Genomic DNA, 18,619 nt, shown 5'->3' with positions numbered 1-18,619 from the left:
TGTTTCTGTTTCCAAAAACATCACCTCCTCCTTCAAGTGTCAATGTAATAGAGAGAAATAACCCCTGCCACTGAGTCTAAGACAGACTGGAATCAGCTGTGGTTGGCCCCATACCCAACATAAATCATCGGTGTACCAAGTATTCAGTTGTTTGTTTATTATCAGCTGAGATATATTGTTTTTGAACTGATACCATTGCGCAGGGGTTAAGGTTGGGAATATTGTTTTTAATTGTGGGATGTTGTGTGTTAATATCTGTAAATAATAGAAAAACGATCCATAATTTTGTTGAGAGGTATAACTTGTCTGTTAAGAAAATGTAAGCATTGTTCACTGCCTGCATATTGTGCGAAAACGACATGAAATGTGTGAATGGTAGGCTATGGCCACAAAAGACGGATGCTGTGCGAACTGGGAGACTTCGAGTTTTGAAAATGTGACAACTGTTTGGACACTGAAAAAAACTGTAAGCCATTGATTCGTTTGAAATGTAAATTAGTTAAACTAGCTTGTGATATTTTCTGTCTAGCAATAGTAACGTAGTTGAGCTTTGTGTCAGTGTTTTTCATTCTGTTCAATTTACCTGCACTCGTTGATGGCCGTGGACTTGGCTACGGATAAATCTGTTTTGAGCATTTAGATGCATGCTCCTCCAGCAGTCGCTTTTTCTTAATTCTGCCCTTTTCAGCCCCCTCTTTCTCTTTCCTCTTCTTGCCTTCCATATTAATCATGCAAGCACCTGCCAGGGGCTCTGGCACCTGCTAATCCGTTCACTATCAAAACGCTACGTTCACTAATACAGGCTAAAGGGCCATGCCATTAAAGGAGGGGCCGCTCATCTATCCCCCTACATTTCTGTAATAGACTTGACCTAGCAAACGTATTTGCGATTCCCAGGAGGCTTTGCTGTTCTATTTTGAATTTATTTGTGACCAAAAGAGTTAAATAACACTTTAATGATATATGAACAATTAAATCAAGACACCCAAATGCTATACCGATGCACTGATGAGAGAGAACTGAGATGAATATGGCCTGTAATTAATATGGAAGATAACCATGACTAAGGCATATATCGCAACTAACTGGTTTAAATAGTGGTTGGCAATCCATGGATAATAAATGAATTCAGGGTAACTTCCTAGTGGACGGAAGTCCATATGGTTACGTCTTGAGATAATAAGTAAAAGTAAGACTACTAGCGGCCGCTCAGGCTCGTCATGGGCCAAATCAAACGTAACGTAGGCTGGCCGGCCTGGCGGGATGTGTCCCGAATCTCCCGATTACCACTCCGCCCCTGCCTATAATTAACCGAAGAGTCGGACCTCCGTCTGGCAAACCTCATAGGCTACCGCAGGGGTTATGTCTGAAAGCGACTACAGAGAACGCAGATGATACAGGCTCTATTATTTACGGACATTTTGCTCATTGTCTCGCAAAGACTCCGACGGTACAAACTTAATTATGTCCACCGAAAACAAGTTCGAACGTCAACGACCCCAATTTCGAATTTGAAAAGACATTTGAGTTGAAGCATCAGTCCAGAGTGAAAGCATAAGTCATCGAATGAAATGAAAGTAGAAAGAACAATAAAAGTGGAGTAAAGATAAGCAAAAGAAGTCCAAGTCCCGAACTATGGGAAAAGTTTAGGAAAACCCCAACTCACGTAGGCTATTAAATGCAGCATGGTCATGCTCTCTCCCGCACTCTGTTGTCTCGTCTGTTGTTTACATCTCTCGCAATGCGTTGGACATTATACTGATTGTCACCAGACAGTCTCACAAAGCAATTAAAATCGCAGTTTAGTAACGCAGTAACGCAGCCTAAAGTAATGGTAATCTAATTACTGATTTTGCCACTGTAATCCCTTACTTTACTCGTTACTTGAAAAAAGTAATTGGATTACAGTAACGCGTTACTTCTAACGCGTTACTGCCCATCACTGCACATAACACACACGGCACACCCATATAAACACATCATCCACAACCCCACACATCATTCTTCTATCAGAGTTCCACACATACACACGCGCATAAACACACACACACACACACACACACACACACACACACATATTCACAGTCTTATGCAACACTCCTAACGTATGTCCCTTACTCACACAAACACAAACACTCCCACACCATACAGAAATGTTAAGCATGTAACCTGTGCACACACACACCTGTCTTGACTGGCCCTTCACCCAGAGATCCTGTAGTCCCATGTAGATATGGCAGGTGTGTGTGTGTGTGTGTGAGAGAGAAAGGCCGAGACAAGTCTCAACAGTAGACACTGTTGCTTTTGGAGGGGAGAGGCATCATGGTGGACAAAATGACTACACACACACACACACTCTGATGTGTGTGTGAACACACACACACACACACACACACATCCACATACAGAGGATCGCCCATACGAATCAGTTTACACAACCTTAATCACACAAACACATACATACACATCATCTCCTCAAATACACACACACACACACACACACACACACAGACTTTTCCACATATGAATACAGGCACACATACACACATGCACAGCTCCACCCATTGGCATGTATGTGGAAGACAGAACTGTGGTGTTGATAATCCACCTATTTATTCTAATATAATGAATATAATCTAGTAATCCATCCATAAGTATTCAAATATTCCTGATATGGATTCTGAGCGAAGTAATGTCTCTCACATTTTCTAGCATCTCTTTAACAGGGAGGCCACTCTGGACATGTAACTGAAGTGTTCTGTTTGTATTGCATCTGCTGCAACAGCAACTAGCTTCCACTATGATCATTGGAACTGGCTACACCAGATGTGATAGCGGCGCGTACGTTCGGAAACAATAGAGCTTGGGTTCTGCGTCTGGAGTAGCCTCCCTGCAGGAGAACCTAGCCATGAACACATGTGCATTAGTACCTGGAGTAGCCTCCCTGTAGGAGAACCTAGCTATGAACACACGTGCATTAGCACCTGGAGTAGCCTCCCTGTAGGAGAACCTAGCTATGGACACACGTGCATTAGCACCTGGAGTAGCCTCCCTGTAGGAGAACCTAGCTATGAACACACGTGCATTAGCACCTGGAGTAGCCTCCCTGTAGGAGAACCTAGCTATGAACACACGTGCATTAGTATCTGGAGTAGCCTCCCTGTAGGAGAACCTAGCTATGAACACACGTGCATTAGCACCTGGAGTAGCCTCCCTGTAGGAGAACCTAGCTATGAACACACGTGCATTAGTATCTGGAGTAGCCTCCCTGTAGGAGAACCTAGCCATGAACACATGTGCATTATTAGCACCTGGAGTAGCCTCCCTGTAGGAGAACCTAGCTATGAACACATGTGTATTAGCACCTGTTAGCAGGGTAGCATCCCCGTGTCTGGAATGAGGGGACATGCATTAGCGAGTTAGCACCCATGCCACATTCACTTCAGTGACCTTGGTCAGTTAGAGCATTAGTCTATGGTGGTGTGTTTGTTGCACCAGTCAGACACGTATGAGTCTTTTCTTGTTTGTTTGTTTGTTTGTTTTTCCCTTCTTTTGTAGCCTCATTATTGAGATTGGGTCTCAGTGCTATGCCCTCACAGAGGGGTAGCTCAGTTTGTAGTGAATGTTTGTAAAACCACATAAGCAAATCTGTATCGATACACTATCCGACACTCCCCAAGTTATCCAGCTTGTGTTGGCTGGTGCTGTCGGCACCCAGTTGAGTTGGGCTGCTGAGGTGGAGTGGAGTGGTTGGCACTTGGCACTGAAGTTGTTTATCCGCTCACCCAGAGCTGCTGAATGACACATGTTTGGGGCTGGCATCTCTGGAATGTGAGATTTGGCTGCGGGCACTGTGTGTGTGTGTGTGTGTATGTGTGTTTGTGTGTGTGTGTGTGTGTGTGTGTGTGTGTGTGTGTTTTTGTGTGTGTGTTTTTGTGTGTGTGTGTGTGTGTGTGTGTGTTTTTTTGTGTGTGTGTTGCCCTGCCTTACTTGAACAACCGTTTTGTTGTGGCACAGCTATGCCACGACAGCACCACAGTTTGCCTGGCATGACTTCAGAGTGGGTTGCCGAGCGTGTACAGGAGGAAGCCCCGTACTCACAGGCCCGACGCCTGTGTCCTCAAACCAGTGTGTAAAACAGCATAGCCTCCCAGTGTTAGTGGAATTGTTTTGCCCTAAATAATGGCTTCAAATGCATTTTGATGCCACACTGATTTACAGTAAGGAGAATGAATTCTCTGATATTGGTTATGTGTGCCCGGAAAACCTGGGATGGCACTATGTAGCGTTGGCATGGGTAGGACTAGGAGCATAGCTCTTTTCGTAGGTTTTAACCTATTTGGGTACCCTGTGTACGCTGCAAATTGGGTAATTGTTAAAAGGTCTATTCCTACATGGCGTAAACTGCTTAATGGTCAAGCAGCTAAATGTCTTTTTTTATTTGAGGTTAACAGCCCATTCAGATAGTGTTTGCTAGTGTTTGGCCACTGTGCTTGTTTTTTATTTACAGAGCCAGGGCTGGGCATAAACACTAAGGTGTTAGTATGGGCACTGTGAGGAGCAGTTCACTATAACAACTCACTTAGTGGGGTTAGAAGAATGGACTACTCCTTTAATTGATTGTATTATGGATGGAAGTTTGCCTGCATTTCCACCATCTGTGCCTGAGTGTACTGTATCCATCTGATCCTCACAGTGCCGTACTGATGAACCAAGTGTGACAAGTTGTTGTGGCAGGGGTAAATGGTGTTGCTGATGAACCAAACGTGACTGTAGTTTTCTCTGGCAGGTATCAGGTGTGCTGATGACTAGTTGTGTGTAGGAGGTATCAGGTGTGCTGATGACTGTAGTTGTGTGTAGCAGGTATCAGGTGTGCTGATGACTGTAGTTTTCTCTGCAGGTATAAGCTCCTGGCGCAGCAGTACAAGTCCATGTACCCGACTCTGGAGATCGATATCGACGGAGAGCTGGAGAAGCTCAAGGTGGGTAGTTTTGTTATGATGTTACTGCCGCTGCCCCTGTAGAAACATAGTGGTTTAGTTTGTTATAATGTTACTGTGGCTGCTGTAAAAACATACAGTACTGTAGTGGTTTAGTTCATAATGTTACTGTGGCTGCTGTAAAAACACAGTGGTTTAGTTTGTTATGATGTTACTGCTGCTGCTGTAAAAACATACTGTAGTGGTTTAGTTTGTTATGATGTTACTGCTGCTGCTGTAAAAACATACTGTAGTGGTTTAGTTTATGATGTTACTGCGGCTGCTGTAAAAACACAGTGGTTTAGTTTGTTATGATGTTACTGCTGCTGCTGTAAAAACATACTGTAGTGGTTTAGTTTATGAGGTTACTGCGGCTGCTGTAGAAACATAGTGGTTTAGTTTGTTATGATGTTACTGCAGCTGCTGTGGAAATGTTTGGGTTTGGGAAGTTCATAATTATCATTCTTTACAGGTTGTTTCAAATTAGAGATGACTACTGAATGATGCAATCGTTACTAATTTGTTATGTTTATGATAACAACTATTTTGGATTTAAGTTGGGTAACAGCAGAGAAAGGGCAGGACCGAGAAAGATATGGAGAGATTTCATGGTATCTGGTGTATGTGTGTGTGTGTGTGTGTGTGTGTGTGTCCAGACTTATGTGGAGCGGTTGCAGCCCATGGTGAGGGATGGGGTGTATTTCATGCATGAGGCTCTTCACGGCCCCCCAAAAAAGATCCTCGTAGAGGGCGCCAATGCTGCCTTACTGGACATCGACTTTGGTGAGTCGCCCCTGTCATCGCCTGACCAGAAATCCCTGGGTGGCCTACAAAAAGGACCCAAAAGCTGCCATCTGAGATCCGGATATCCTTATATGGGCAAAGATGGCAGCATTTTTAGGCAAACCTCAGAGGTCTATGGTCTTCCCTGAAATACTTTGTATATCACATTGCATTTTTCTGCTATTTTGCACTTCTGGTTAGACACACACTGCATTTGGTGACCTTTGTACTTGTACTCTGCACAATGACAATGACGTTGAGTCTCATGTAATCTAATCTAGAATGCCTGCTCATGTAGACACACATGTGTTTGTGAATATGAATCAGACTGGACAAAAGAGTAGAATTGACAGTCCCTGTAGTAACAAGAGCAGGTGTATTCAGCCCTGCTGCTCATTCCTATCTCTCTTTGGAGTGTTATGCATTATGTCAACATAAATCTCACAAAGTGTTCTCTTATTGGCAGCTCTTAGTGTTACTAATGCAGTTAAGAGGGGTTGCAGTCCTAGCCAAAGCTGTGTGGAGGATGTTGCTCTTTCTCCTGCCTAGCTCTTTGGCATTAGAGAGGTAGAGAGATGACCAAATGATTTGGATGTAGAGGGCACAAACCAGAACCCAAATGAACACACACACTCTCTCACACACACACTCTCACACACACACTCACACACACACACACACACACACACACACACACACACGCACACACACACACACTACACTCCTATAGAGACAAAACCACGCATACATACTCAGAGATGTGTGTACACACTGGCCCGTATATATACGCATGCTCACACACACATTGGCGACACCTGACGCACACATTTACTCTCTGCATGGCCGTGCTGGTCCACTCATGCTCAGACCACAGCATTTAGTTGCTAAATTCCTCAGCTCTCCTCCAAATGATACACACACACACACACACACACACACACACACACACACACACACACACACAGTCATAGTCATGTTGGAACAGGAAGGGGCCATCTCCAAACTGTTGGCACAAAGAGGGGAGCAAGAAATTGTCCAAAATCTCTTGGTTACCAGCTTGGTTACCAGCTCCATCGATGGCCCCTTCCTGGTCCAGCATGACCTTGAGATGGGAGAAATACGGATTTCAATGAAACCCATGAATAGGACTTCCTGCTTTCAATTAGGTAAAATGATGATTTTTACATCATTGAAAGCAGGAAGTCCAACATTGAAATCCGTATATCTCCCATCTCAAGGCAAACTGAGGGAATGATGCACGGCCATTCAAAAACATGACTGGTTTTCTAAAGATACAAAGCTTAATGCTAATCGGTGAAGTGTCCCTTTAAACCCTGTGGGAGAATGGGATGTCACTGAAGTTCATATGCAAGTCAAGGCAAGTGACCCAATACTTTTGGCAATATAGTGTATGTAGCACTGATGTCATGCCCATCCGTTCCCTCTAGAACCAGGCCACAGACCTGATGTCGTCCTCTAGAACCAGGCCACAGACCTGATGTCATGCCCTCTAGAACCAGGCCACAGAGCTGATGTGATGTCATGTCCTCTAGAACCAGGCCACAGAGCTGATGTCATGTCCTCTAGAACCAGGCCACAGAGCTGATTTTATGCCCTCTAGAACCAGGTCACAGAGCTGATGTTATGCCCTCTAGAACCAGGCCACAGATCTGATGTCATGTCCTCTAGAACCAAGCCACAGAGCTGATGTCATGCCCTCTAGAACCAGGCCACAGAGCTGATGTTATGCCCTCTAGAACCAGGCCACAGATCTGATGTCATGTCCTGGGGCTCAGCGACTATCCTGCTTCACATGCATCCAGGCAATAACAGGACAAATCCAATAATATGTTTTTTTATGAATCAGCCGGTGGCCCATTCTTTTCCATACAGGAAGGATGTAAATGAGATTTCATAGTCTGATGGAAAGTCACCCAGATCCCTGGGAGCAGCAGCAGCAGCGTAGAGCGGAGTGGAGCAGAGTGGAGCAGAGTAGACCAGGCGCTCTGCTGTCCCCGCCCTCCCCAGACAGGAAGCAGCTGCCCGACTCAGACGTGCACAAAACCAGGAAGTGCCCACTTCATTTGACTGCTTGGTGTGCTGGTGAGAGAGGGATTGGCACCAGGCGCTTAGGACCTGTGGAGAGAGGGGGACAGAGAGAAAGAAAGAAAGAGATGGAAAAGAGAGAGAGAGACAGAAAGACAGAAAGAAAGGCAGAAAGAGTAAGAATTGTTGGAGGGGGGAGAAACCGAGAGAGAAAAAACTGCAGAGAGCGAGAGAAAGACAGGATGAAAAGAAGAAAGAGAAGAGTCAGAACAGAAATGTTGGAAAGGGGGAGGGAAGAGAAGAGAGGTAGAGAGAGAGATGTAGAGCAGAGCTGTAGAGCACATGAGAGATGAAACAGAGATGACGGAGAACCACAGATAGAAATAGAGACCGTCAGAGAGGCCTTCACAGGCCGTCATTGTGGTTCTCCGGGACCCGATGGAGTGTGTCAGTGAACTGGAGAACAATGGCCGCCTGTGTGCCGACTGAAGAGGCTCCATGCGAGAGGCCATCAGCTCACTTTAGCGCCCGGAGAGCCAGGTCACAGACAACAGCATAGTGTTTGACCATATCAAGGGCTCCATTATGGAGCGCTGCTCTGCTCCTGCTCTGACCCACTAGAGCCTTGGGCTTATTCTGACTGCCTGGTGAAAGCAAACCTAATCCAACCTCACTGAACCCAAAACCCCTCAAACACTAATCTAGGACTTTTGAAGACACATAAATACACACATGAATGGACTTCTGAATGCATATTATGAATGCTTTTGTTTTCAGAGGAGCCTTCACATGGTAAAGTGCTGAGTCACTAGGTGCGACAACCAAGTGGGTCCGTGTAGACACTAATTACATTACTAATGGCGACAGGTTCAAACACAACTGGCTCCACCGGAAACAGATGAGCTCCCTCCATGCATGTAGCCCGTTCTGACCCGTCTAAAGGTTAGGGGACTCAACTCTCTGGTAAATCAGGTTTCTCGGCCAAGTATACAAGGAATTTGGTCTCTGCGTTTATCCCATCCCTGAATTAGTGAACACACAGTGAGATGAAGCACACACTAGCCCAGAGCAGTGAGCTGCGCTCAGGGAGCAGTGAGGGGTTGGGGATCAAACCGACAACCCTGCGGTTACAAGCCCGAAGCCCAAACCAGTGGGCCACAGCTGCCCTATGCACGAGCTGTACGAGCTGAGTTTGTACCGTGTGTGAGTGTGTAAGCAAAGAGCACCATCACCTTGTGTTTTCCTGTCCCGCTAAATCCCTCTGCTATTTAGGCCATCAGGACTCACATTTGTGTGTGTGTGTGTGTGTGTGTGTGTGTTTGCAGGAACGTATCCTTTCGTGACCTCGTCCAACTGCACGGTGGGCGGGGTGTGCACGGGCCTGGGCATGCCCCCACAGAACGTTGGCGAGGTGTACGGCGTGGTCAAGGCCTACACCACCCGCGTGGGCATCGGAGCCTTCCCCTCAGAACAGAGCAACGTAAGAGAGAGAGAGAGAGAGAGAGAGAGTGTGTGTGTTTGTGTGGCAGAAGAGTGTGCATCTGTGTGTGTGAGACAGAGAGAGATACTGTAACTTGTGTGTGTGTGTGTGTGTGTGTGTGTGTGTGTGTGTGTGTGTGTGTGTGTGTGTGTGTGTGTGTGTGTGTGTGTGTGTGTGTGTGTGTGTGTGTGTGTGTGTGTGTGTGTGTGTGTGTGTGTGTGTGTGTGTGTGTGTGTGTGTGTGTGTGTGTGTGTGTGTGTGTGTGTGTGTGTGAGAGAGAGAGACAGATAAGGTGTGTGAGAGAGGAAAAACCTGTATATGGTACAGTCTATGGTATAGAGCTATTGCACACAGTCTCTGGTATAGAGCTATTGCACACAGTCTCTGGTATAGAGCTATTGCACACAGTCTCTGGTATAGAGCTATTGCACACAGTCTCTGGTATAAAGAGAAGAGGGAGAATGGAGGAGTGGCGCTGAGAGGCGGATAGTGAAGGGCACGAGGAGGAGGAGGAGTGCAGATGGGAGAGGAGGAAGAGCAGGGTGGCTGTGCTGATGAGATACAGTGAGAGAGGCAGAGTGGGAGAATGGGCAACAGAAAGAAAGAAAGAGATGAACGGGTTGTGAGAGCGAGTGAAAGAGGAAGACCAGGTTGAGGAGTGAAAATGAGTGAACGAAAGAGATAGGGAGGAAGAGGAGGGAGCGATATGGGGTGAGGAAGGGGGAGAAGGGGTGAGGGAGGAAGGAAGAAAGAAGGGAGACGGCTAGGATCACACGCTGCAGCCCAACACGGAACACAGTAGAGCACACGCTGCAGCCCAACACGGAACACAGTAGAACACACGCTGCAGCCCAACACGGAACACAGTAGAACACACGCTGCAGCCCAACACGGAACACGGTAGAGCACACGCTGCAGCCCAACACGGAACACGGTAGAGCACACGCTGCAGCCCAACACGGAACACGGTAGAGCACACGCTGCAGCCCAACACGGAACACGGTAGAACACACACTGCAGCCCAACACGGAACACGGTAGAACACACACTGCAGCCCAACACGGAACACAGTAGAACACACACTGCAGCCCAACACGGAACACAGTAGAACACACACTGCAGCCCAACACGGAACACAGTAGAACACACACTGCAGCCCAACACGGAACACAGTAGAACACACACTGCAGTGGTGAGCTGGTAGAAGGGGAAACCCTGTGGTCCAGCAACTAGGACTAGTCTCTCCAGCAACCCTGTCCAAAGACAGCCACCAGCTGCGCTTCATTTGCAGTCCGAGTGGTCGAGTTACGGCAAATTGACGAGCCGCAGCACGCAAGTGACTGTTGTATTGCCAAGCAGGCGGAGTGGCCATCAGCCGAGAGGTCGGTTTCAGGCGACCATGCAACAAAAAAGCGCTTTGATGAATCGGATGAGCTGTTGTGTTTAGCTTACGTGTTTAGTGGAGCAAACCGGTCAGCACAAGCAAGGAACATCCGTTAGTCTTCCTCCTGTGTCCCCTGTGTGACCTTTCAGGATCTTCCCAAGCCTAAAAAGCCCGGACAGGGTTCAGAAATGGCTCCATCTAGTGGACAAGATGAGTAAATGCATCCTCAGATCAGCGCTCTGCTCCAAATCTGTAAACTTATGGTACTATACACCTATAAAACATTTGTAATCAGACAAGGGCCTATGTTACCCCCATTACAGTACATTGCCTATCTTTTTTAAATCAGATTTACAGTATATTGCTTGTCCGAGAATAATGTAGCTCAGGTTTTTTAATCAGATAGTGGAATGATGTCATTTTGTTTAATTATCTAGAGTGACGGCATTCTCATTTGGCTTAACGCAGCGCTCACAGATCTGGCTGAATGCATGTTGGCATTGTGCTGCTGAGGCTGCATGGAGTCAAATGAGGCCTCTGTCACATTAGAGGTCCTTGACACAGGAAGCACTCCATAGCCTCGTAGGTCAACAGGAAGTGGCTGTGGTGAGGAAGATCTGAGCAGAACAGGACATGAGTGGGAATTCTGTCTGTGACACCAAAACACACACACACACACACACACACACACACACTCACACACTCACTTCCTCTCTTGCTTTCCCACACTCAGGAAGTCGGCGAGCTGCTCCAAACGAGAGGCGGGGAAGTGGGCGTGACCACTGGCCGGAAGCGCAGATGTGGTTGGCTGGACCTGGTGCTCATCAAATACGCCCACATGATCAATGGTTTCACGGCGTGAGTACTCCCCTCTCGTGCGTCTCTTTAAGGGGTTAAGCCTTTATGTGCCACCGTCATGGGTGCAGTACAGTCATCATTTGGACCATTTGGACCAGAAAGCCCATCACTCCATTCTTGATTATCCCTGGTGTGTTATCCTTGATCTCAGGATTCTAATGTTAGCGTTCTAGAACACATACTGTAGATGTAGAGATGCATAGCGCTGGATCCAAAACTAGGAGTTCAAGCTGTGGTGTGTTAGTGAGGTGATTTTGTCTGTGTTGCTTTCTCAGTCTAGTCTTCGCCATACTAGACTTAATATCCTTTTTATGGTTAGTTGACTCTCTGACAGGGGGGGGGGGGGGGGGGGGGTTCGAGTGCCCACAGGAACCCAGGTTTGAATCTGACCTGTGGTCATTTCCCGATCCCACCCCATCTCTCTCTCTCCCACTTACTTCCTGTCTCACTCTTCACTCTGGGTGCCTAGTAACCACAGAACCAGGAAGTCTGAGGAAGGGCCGTAAGGGCTTGAAAGTTACTAACTAAACAAATGAAATGAACTTTATTGGGAGCTCTCTGGTGTGCTGCTGATCTTCACTTTTTCTTTGAGCCGTATGTTTTTGATTCTGCACCCCAATAACCAGATAAAAGGCATCACCACCAACAGAGCAGCCTTCAGGAGTGTTTGTCCAGCAGCTGTGTGTGTGTGTGTGTGTGTGTGTGTGTGTGTGTGTGTGTGTGTGTTAGTGAAGTGGTTCTCTCTGTGTGCTCTTCTCAGTCTAGCCCTCACCAAACTGGACATTCTGGACGTGCTGGCTGAGATTAAAGTGGGCGTGGCCTACAAAGTGGATGGAGAAGACATCCCTCACTTCCCAGGTGAGCAACTCAAGACACACACACACACACACACACACACACATACAGTGCAGGCTTCAGCTTCTGTCCACAGCACACACACATTTAGTGTCCAGACTTCTCCCAGAACACACAAACACACAGACACAGGTAAATGCTAAACACTAACACAAAACACACTCCTCAACCTATTCACTCCCTCCAATTATCCCTCGTAACCAATGAATGCAGACCCATTACCTGTCCGTCATCCCATCCACAGCCAATCAGGAGGTGCTCCACAGGGTGGAGGTCCAGTACGAGACTCTGCCCGGCTGGAACAGCGACACGTCCGCAGTCCGGACCTTCGAGGAACTCCCGGAGAACGCCCAGAAGTATGTCCGCTACGTGGAGGAGCATCTAGGCGTGCCTGGTAAGACGGAGAAGCTCACCGCCTCTGCACCTGAAGCGCTCCATGTGTCTAGCGTAAACATGGTTTTAGAAGACCGCTCAACTGTTTTAAAAGCAAACACGCCACTATCAGGCCCGATCTAGCCAGTTCTGTTGATTATAGTCAGCGGATTATTAAGTGAAGTGTGTGTGTGTGTGTGTGTGTGTGTGTGTGTGTGTGTGTGTGTGTGTGTGTGTGTGTGTGTGTGTGTGTGTGTGTGTGTGTGTGTGTGTGTGTGTGTGTGTGTGTGTGTGTGTGTGTGTGTGTGTGTGTGTGTGTGTGTGTGTGTGTGTGTGTGTGTGTGTGTGTGTGTGTGTGTGTGTGTGTGTGTGTGTGTGTGTGTGTGTGTGTGTGTGTGTGTGTGTGTGTGTGTGTGTGTGTGTGTGTGAGAGGTGCCCCTTTGTAATCCATGTCTTCCACTTCTTTCTGCCCCATGCAGTGAAGTGGATTGGTGTGGGCAAGGCCAGGGAGTCCATGATCCAGCTCTTCTAAGCCTCCCTTCGTCTGAAGTCTCTCTCTCTCTCTCTCTCTCTCTCTCTCTCTCTCTTTCTCTCTTTCTTTCATTCTGCCTCCCATTGCCCACGCCTCGTCCTTACACAGAAGCTCACAGCCAGGGTGAGGGGGTAGGAGGTGTGTGTGTGTGTGCGTCTGTGTGTGTGTGTGAGACATCTGTCTGGCTCAACTGAGTGCAGAGGCCCCTCATCACCTGTTCATCCTCCTCCTCCTCCTCCTCCTCTTCCTCTTCCTGGTAGGAGACCATTGCTCCAACACACATGGACATGTGGACGCAGACGGATGGAGACTGATGGACGCTTTTTGGACTGTTTTTGTTGTTGTTATTTTGTTTTGTTATTTGGGAGGGGGGGACAGTCCTCCCTTCATGCCAATGAATGTTTGCCCAGTTTGCTATAGAAACACTCTCTCTCTCTCTCTCTCTCTCTCTCTCTCTCTCTCTCTCTCTCTCTCTCAATGGTCAATGGACAATGTCCTTTTTTAGTCAGGAAAAGCTAATGTGAGCGTTAACGTAGGTTCACATGTAGCGTCCGGATTCTGCTATTCTGAAGCCGTAGGCTTTCAGTTGCCCCAGTCTGATGTTTGTTTGTGCAATATGTTTGCCCATCAACTCCGGTTACCCCCCACACATGCTTTTTTTATGAAGATGACTCATCTTGGTTTCACTGGAGGCGTTTTTAAAGTTGTAACTAAGTTTGTGAACGGCTCTCCTTAATGTGTTTTTGAGCTCTGGTCAGGGAGGTGGGCGGGATCTGACTAGTTCTGACCCGTAGAGGGCCAGAATCTCCAGTGAGCAGCCTGTACTGTGCATTTGTATACCCACACAGTCCATTCATTCAAGAACACCTTCTAGAACACAAACTATAGGACCTTAGCTCCCGCCTACTTACAAATATCATTCAACGCCATTGTGCCACTTCTCCACCTAAACATGATTATGGACATGTTGACCAGTCTAGCTATAGGTTAACTGAACTGGCATGGTTGATTTTGCATGTACGAGTAAAAGCTGAAATCCTCAACTTGTAGCAGAAACACAGAAACAAGAAGATCTCTGTGATGGTTAAGGCATGCAAGTGAAAGTGACTTAATCGGTGCGTTTGTCGACGTTGTGCTGTCTGTCCCCAATGGTCATTATGGGACCACATGCTCTAGCTCGCCACAGACAGACAGACAGACAGACAGACCGAGACAGACAGACAGGCAGACATGACAGACAGACATGTCCTCGTTTTCCTTCCTCATTCTCAGGACTTCTCATATGATCAGAGCTGTGTATATATTTTATCTCTTATTTGGTGTCTGTGTCTTTGCGAGTGCTAAACGATGATAAAGGTTTTGGTAAATGTAGCATATTATTCAGTCCATGTTTAGTGCTGTATAGTTTCCAGCGTAGATGTAATGTTATCCTCCTTTTTCCCCTCTTGTCATAAATCTCGAGTTACGTGTAGTTGTTTTGTCATTTAGCCACCGAAATCTGGTGTAACTCAACCAATACCGAAAAGCCCCTGAGTGTTTTCAGTCGTACTTCACCAGTGAGTTTTGACCCACATGGATATTCGGTTGTATGCAAGGTTGTGTGATTTCAGAAAGTATAATCTGGCATTTCAGTTGCCTCAGGATTAACAACTGTATATTTCAATCTGGGGACTTAATTACCTTCAAACACCCAAGGTGGCATTTAGCCTAAAGGTGTCTAAAAACTGTAACCAGATAGACACTGCTGCAGACCTAACATATTGTTACAGTCACTCTTGGGCATTTTTCATAAAGAATAATACAAATATCTAGTTTTTTCTTGGTTGTGGTATAAGTCAAGTTTGTAAGGGCTTGGATGCTGTACACTTTTACCCCAAACTCTCCCAACATATGTGCTAAGTAGCGATATTAGTAGCTGGATGAGTTTTTAGATGCTTTGATCCATCACGTGCCATTGTGTACATTACATTGCTTTGACCACTGGGGGGCACTAACTTTGTGATGTTACCATTAAGTAATCGCTTTGGTGCCATGTAGAGAATCAGCCAATAGGTGGCAAGCATCCACTAATTCAGGCTATAAGTCTGCACTTTACTATTGAGTTTTAGGCAAGACGATATAAACAGAAGGGGATAGATGATGTTGATTTATTTCAGCTTGCACTGTTTCATAGCTAGCAGTGAAGCACTAATGAATTGTATGTGTCCTTAGACGTCTGCGCTTTCTCTGGATCCTTCTTGAGGTAACAGTAACGAGGTATTTAGTCCGCATCCACTCAGGCTGCTGGACCAATGGGATCATTAAACTAGCTCTAGTCCCACTGTTGTTTGTTTGTTTGTTTGTGCATGAGTTTGTCATCCTGTTAGTGCCTGACATTGATGCCGTGTGTGAAGACCTGTAGAGCCAGCACAGGCACGGTCTTCGTCTGCAGTCATCTCTGCAATGTGTCTACAGCCTGAATCAGACGCTTTCATCAAAGTTACTGTGGCCCTCATTGGGCTGATCTGGCCCTGATCTGGCCCTAATAGCTTAATCTTGCTTGGTTTGGCCTTGATCTGGCCCTGATCTAGCTTGTTTTGGCCTTGATCTGGCCATGATCTGGCTTGTTTTGGCCTTGATCTGGCCCTGATCTAGCTCAGTTTGGACTTGATCTGGCTGGGCCCTGACTGGTCACTGACTGGTCACTCCGGTCAGCTCCTCCATAGTAAAGCCCACAGCTTGAACCGTGAGAAACACAGCCATGTAAAGGGAATTCTATAAATGCTGCTTTCTGTCCTCATCCCAAACGTTCCCAAACTTCTGTCCTTATCCCAAACGTTCCTCTTAAAGCTCCCCTCCCCTTAAGCCTCTCTCCCCATCAGGGGCCAGATCTGACCGATGACAAATAGCAGTTTGAGAACAGAAGTGTCCTGGTAGCATTGTGTCCTCTCCTCCTTGATGTTGCCTGATCATGTGTTCAGTGCCTCTCCAGTGTTGTATAAGCAGTTCCATTCTGTCCGTGGACACCATGTGGGTCATTCAGCGGGACCCCTCAGGGTTGCCTTGTTACTGTAGTGTGAAGCCCGTGTCTTTACTTCACTGACCAGCCGCTCGACGACTGCCAGGGCCCCCCTGGACTTTCGAGGTCCGGCCTTGCCGTCGTGATATCCGCACGCACAGCGTTAAACAGAAGTGTCTCAACGAACAGGCGGAATAGTTTAGGCCTGAAGTTGCTCGTCTCCCTGCGCCTGAAGGACTCTGCTGCTCTCAGGCAGCCGGGTGCTGTGAGGTGACAGAGGAGTTCTACTGACGGTGGCTTCGTGGCTGATTTTAGACGCAACTGATCTCCACATGGCTCATTCCATTCACGTCTGTTCTTCCTAAAGAATGTCCCGTTTCTACACACAATATATCAATCAGAGGTCGCAATGGCATATGATAGCATGACCTCTGATAGGAGACCACGTATGGAATATACGTTACCCGCCTGTACAATTTATGCTTACACTGAAAACCAATGTGTGTGTGTGTGTGTGTGTGAATGTGTGTGTGTGCCTTTTTTCCTGTAACTGATTCTACTGAAGCACCAGTCGGCTGCTAAGGGACTTTTTTGTTTGTGTGTGTGTGTGTTTGTTCGTTTGTGTTTTCCTTGTTTATAACACTTGGCATACATTGCCATGTATGTGATGCCACCTCTGTAGTCTCTGTCAGAAAGCTAAGCGCTGGTTTGCGGCTGAGGTACTGTATTGTTAGGGTAACATTATGACTCCTCACAATAGAAAGTGGGTCTCTGACTGAGAATCACTATTCTTAGCTTGTTTGGGCAACGGTTCTAGATAAGGTGTGCAACGGTTCCGTTTTTCAGAATGTAGGAACCCTACCCTAGCATAACCTTCCTACTCCTCTCAGACTCAGAGTTTTTGACTCTTGCTTTGTCCCATGTTGCATTCTTCCACACGTTCATCTGTAAACCATCCCAAACCCGTGATGACGTAAATCGACTTATTTCTTCTACTAAAAACAAAACAAAAAAGGGAACGGACTCTTTTTCTAGTGGTTCTTGTGACCTCTGTCCTGTAAAGGTCATTTCCTGAGTCTTAATGGCTCAGCTGAATGCACATTTGCACAAACTGGTCAGCCTTGTCTGTTCCCAACTGTTGCTGTCTTCTCTCTCCAGGGGCTGGAGTGTATTTGCTGCTGGGTGGAGAAATATATATGTATATTGAGAATAATAATAATAAAAAAAAACACCACTATATTACCTTGGTCTTATTATTATCACTGTAAAGTAGTGATTATATGCTTAACGCTTTTGGAAGGGGAGTGTGTATGTTTAGAATGGGAGGGGGTGCATGTTGTCGGGTCGATGTGATTTGTACAGCAGAGATTTTTTTTGTTTTGTTTGTTTGTTGTTCTGTTTTTTCTTTCTTTGTAATGATCCTGAGATGATTTGAGCATATCAGATACCCATGAGCAGTCTGAACAATACGCTAACAAATAAAAACGGAACTTGGGGGATAAGAAAAGAGTACTCTTATTTTGTGTGGTCATTGACTGTGTGCGACCTAATCTTACATTAGGCCAATATGGAGATGTCCAGTCTTCAACACATTTTCTGGTCCATGCCCAGTAAAACCTACACTTGCATGTTTTTGACAACTTTATTTGTTGCAACAAAGGCTGCCATAGGTCTGTGATGAATTGTCCTGAAACAGTTCCTATTCCACCACAAGAGGGAGCTATTGACCCACGTAACCACATGAAGATGGAATTTGGATTCCTCCAACCTACCGCACTCTGCTGTCAGAACACTAATCTGCTACGTGACGTTAATGGGCTCCAGCAGTCTATTAGAGTAGGATTTCAATGCAGATGCATTATTCTATCATGGAAGATTTGCTTCACTCCAGACTCCGTCTATCCGAGCATGGCGCACATGCAGGATTTAGTTAGTTGGATTCTCTCCTCAATCAGCCCTGGCGACAAATGCACATTCTAGTAAATTAAGACACACACAATTAGAATGTGGTTTAAAAGTAAGAAATAAATACTTTGAGAGGTATATTAGCATAGACACATTTGTTGCTCAGTTAATTGATAAGCCCATAAACACCTGTTAATTAAATTATAGACAACATGAGTTTGATATCGGTGGAAACACAATTTCGATAGATGTTTTTAGTCATTATGAACTAAATGTTGATATATGATCTAATACAATATCAGTAAGGATATCTTAAATAATATATACCGTATATATATTTTATTTTTAATTTGGGTTTCCCAGTAAGGACATGTTGAGTTTTGCAGGGACTATTCCATGGTACCTGTCTTAATGAACAGGCAGCTTT

General features: G+C 46.2%; 1 protein-coding gene across 1 annotated transcript in view; it reads left to right on the top strand.

The window, feature by feature from the left end:
• Positions 1–17,805, top strand: part of adss2 (adenylosuccinate synthase 2) — a 35,736-nt gene extending 17,931 nt beyond the window's left edge. Inside the window, exons 7-13 of the mRNA XM_062519978.1 lie at positions 4,901–4,982; positions 5,636–5,762; positions 9,134–9,288; positions 11,406–11,530; positions 12,291–12,388; positions 12,630–12,779; positions 13,237–17,805. Coding sequence (XP_062375962.1) covers positions 4,901–4,982; positions 5,636–5,762; positions 9,134–9,288; positions 11,406–11,530; positions 12,291–12,388; positions 12,630–12,779; positions 13,237–13,289 — 790 coding nt within the window. The 3' untranslated portion in view covers positions 13,290–17,805. The remainder of the gene's footprint in view (positions 1–4,900; positions 4,983–5,635; positions 5,763–9,133; positions 9,289–11,405; positions 11,531–12,290; positions 12,389–12,629; positions 12,780–13,236) is intronic.
• The last annotated feature ends 814 nt before the right edge of the window (positions 17,806–18,619 follow it).

The sequence above is a fragment of the Sardina pilchardus genome, chromosome 18 (genome assembly GCF_963854185.1).
Source record: "Sardina pilchardus chromosome 18, fSarPil1.1, whole genome shotgun sequence".
Taxonomy (NCBI): domain Eukaryota; kingdom Metazoa; phylum Chordata; class Actinopteri; order Clupeiformes; family Clupeidae; genus Sardina; species Sardina pilchardus.
The sequence above is the reverse complement of the archived record's forward strand: the minus strand, read 5'-3'. Positions and strand labels throughout refer to the sequence as shown.